Genomic DNA, 1982 nt, shown 5'->3' on the forward strand with positions numbered 1-1982 from the left:
TATATTTTAGCAGTATTCCTCTGGCAGTGGTGTAAAGAACAAACAAAAGATGAAGAACAAAATGGAGATACAAGAGATTATAGGAAAGTCAACATTTAGGAGGCATTGCACATACTCTGTTGTTTCTCAAAGAAAGAATACTTCATAGAAGAATGACTCTAGAACGTTTCCAAAGCTTGAGTATGAGTTTGGCAGGTAGGGAAGGTAGGAAATGGCATTCTAGAACCAACGAAGAGCATATTCAAATGTATAGGAATGAGAGAGCATGCACATTCTGCAATCTGCAAGTATTTTCTGTTGAGCTTTGAAAGGACTAAAGACAAGCTAGTAAAATCTACACAGAGTTTTGTGATTTTTTCCCTTCTGCCTGAAAAATATCCCTTAGTGTTTCCTTTTGTGTGAATATGTGGGCAACAAATTTATTCCACTCCTAAATGGTTTTATTTCTATGTTTTTGATTCTGGTCAATTAACATCTATACTTGACCAGTATCACACAGTTAATTAATGGAGCTTTATAATATGTTTTAATATCTAGTAGGCTTAGTCTTCTTGTCATTACTTTCTTTTTCCAGAATTTTTCCTGAATAATCTTGCTTTTTAATTTTGTGTATATGATCTTTAGAATCAGCTTGTCAAGTTATCAGAAATCCTGCTGGTATTTTTATTTGGATCACATTAAATTTATATCTTAATTTAGGGAAAAGTGACCTCTTTGTACTATTGAATCTTCTTATCTAAGAATAAGAGATGTTATATATATAATGAATAAATAAAGTGAGGGTACTAAGTATTTTTCTTGATTTGTCCTACAGCTGGGGAGAAACCTGGGGAAACAAAGGCTACATCCTCATGGCTCGGAATAAGAACAATGCCTGTGGCATTGCCAACCTGGCCAGCTTCCCTAAGATGTAATTCCAGCCAGCCAACCCTGTCCTGCTATTCCATTCCTTCTGTGATGGTGCAATGTAATGATGTACTTTGGAAGGAAGTTAAGGTGCCATTCTTGAAGCAGATGTGGTAGTACTGAAACTTTCTCTTCAGTTTCCCCATTTGTTTGTACTGCAAGTGATCCCTGCTACTTTCCTCCTCTCCATTCAAGTCCTTTTTCATCATGGCCACAGCAGCAATTTCCCTGACAGATGTGCACTCTTAGGCTAAGAGATGTGACCACAGCCTGCCCCTGTGGGTTGTCCTGGAGCTGATGCTGTCCAGACAGAGGCTAGAGGTCTTCATGTAGGCTAGATTCTCATTCACTAGGATTAGTGAGCTTTAACCACCCTAGAGGACTAGGGTGACCTGACTTCTCACTTTCCAAATTCCCTTCTTCTGTCTCCTCAAGGTAGAAATTTCTATATTTTCCACAATTCATAAATCTATTCATAAGTCTTTGGTACAAGTTTACATGATATAAGACATGCGTTTTCTTTTCGCTTCTTTGCATTTTTGAAATAAAGTATTTATCTTTTGCCTACAATTTAATAAATAGTATTTAGTACACATTCATTTTGTGTTGGATAGTTGCTGGAGACAAAAAAATGAATAAAACATGTTCTCTATACTTGATGTGCTCACAGTCTGGTTGGAGAGACTGTTGCATAAACAGGTCATCTCTATTTATTTATTTGTTCATTCTTTCAACTGATGTTTATTGAGTGCTTACTTTATACCAAGAACTGTACTAAGTTTCCGGGATTAAGTGAACATAAGGAGATCTCAACATGTAAGTCTGCTGTGGGGGGGACCAGATTTAGTGACATGTGAACCTAGGTCTTGAAAAATATCTTAAGGCCCTTTCTATGAGGTTCTACAACCTAAACTTTTCTGTCACCAAAAGAGGAAATTGAAATTCTTTACTAATAGTGTCCAACCAGTATCAATTCTAAAAGAAATTAACTGGCTAATAATAAATCAGCACAGTTTGTTTTGCTGTTTTTCACAAAATGTGTATTAAGTACCCATTATTACCACTAGAAAGAGTTC

At 36.3% G+C, this 1982-nt stretch overlaps 1 protein-coding gene across 1 annotated transcript in view; it reads left to right on the top strand.

Moving 5' to 3' along the window:
* Positions 1-1505, top strand: part of CTSK (cathepsin K) — a 12782-nt gene extending 11277 nt beyond the window's left edge. The window contains exon 8 of the mRNA XM_012658843.1: positions 815-1505. Within this exon, the coding sequence (XP_012514297.1) occupies positions 815-914 (100 nt within the window). The 3' untranslated portion in view covers positions 915-1505. The remainder of the gene's footprint in view (positions 1-814) is intronic.
* The last annotated feature ends 477 nt before the right edge of the window (positions 1506-1982 follow it).

The sequence above is a fragment of the Propithecus coquereli genome, unplaced genomic scaffold (assembly GCF_000956105.1).
Source record: "Propithecus coquereli isolate 6110/MARCELLA unplaced genomic scaffold, Pcoq_1.0 Scaffold59, whole genome shotgun sequence".
Taxonomy (NCBI): domain Eukaryota; kingdom Metazoa; phylum Chordata; class Mammalia; order Primates; family Indriidae; genus Propithecus; species Propithecus coquereli.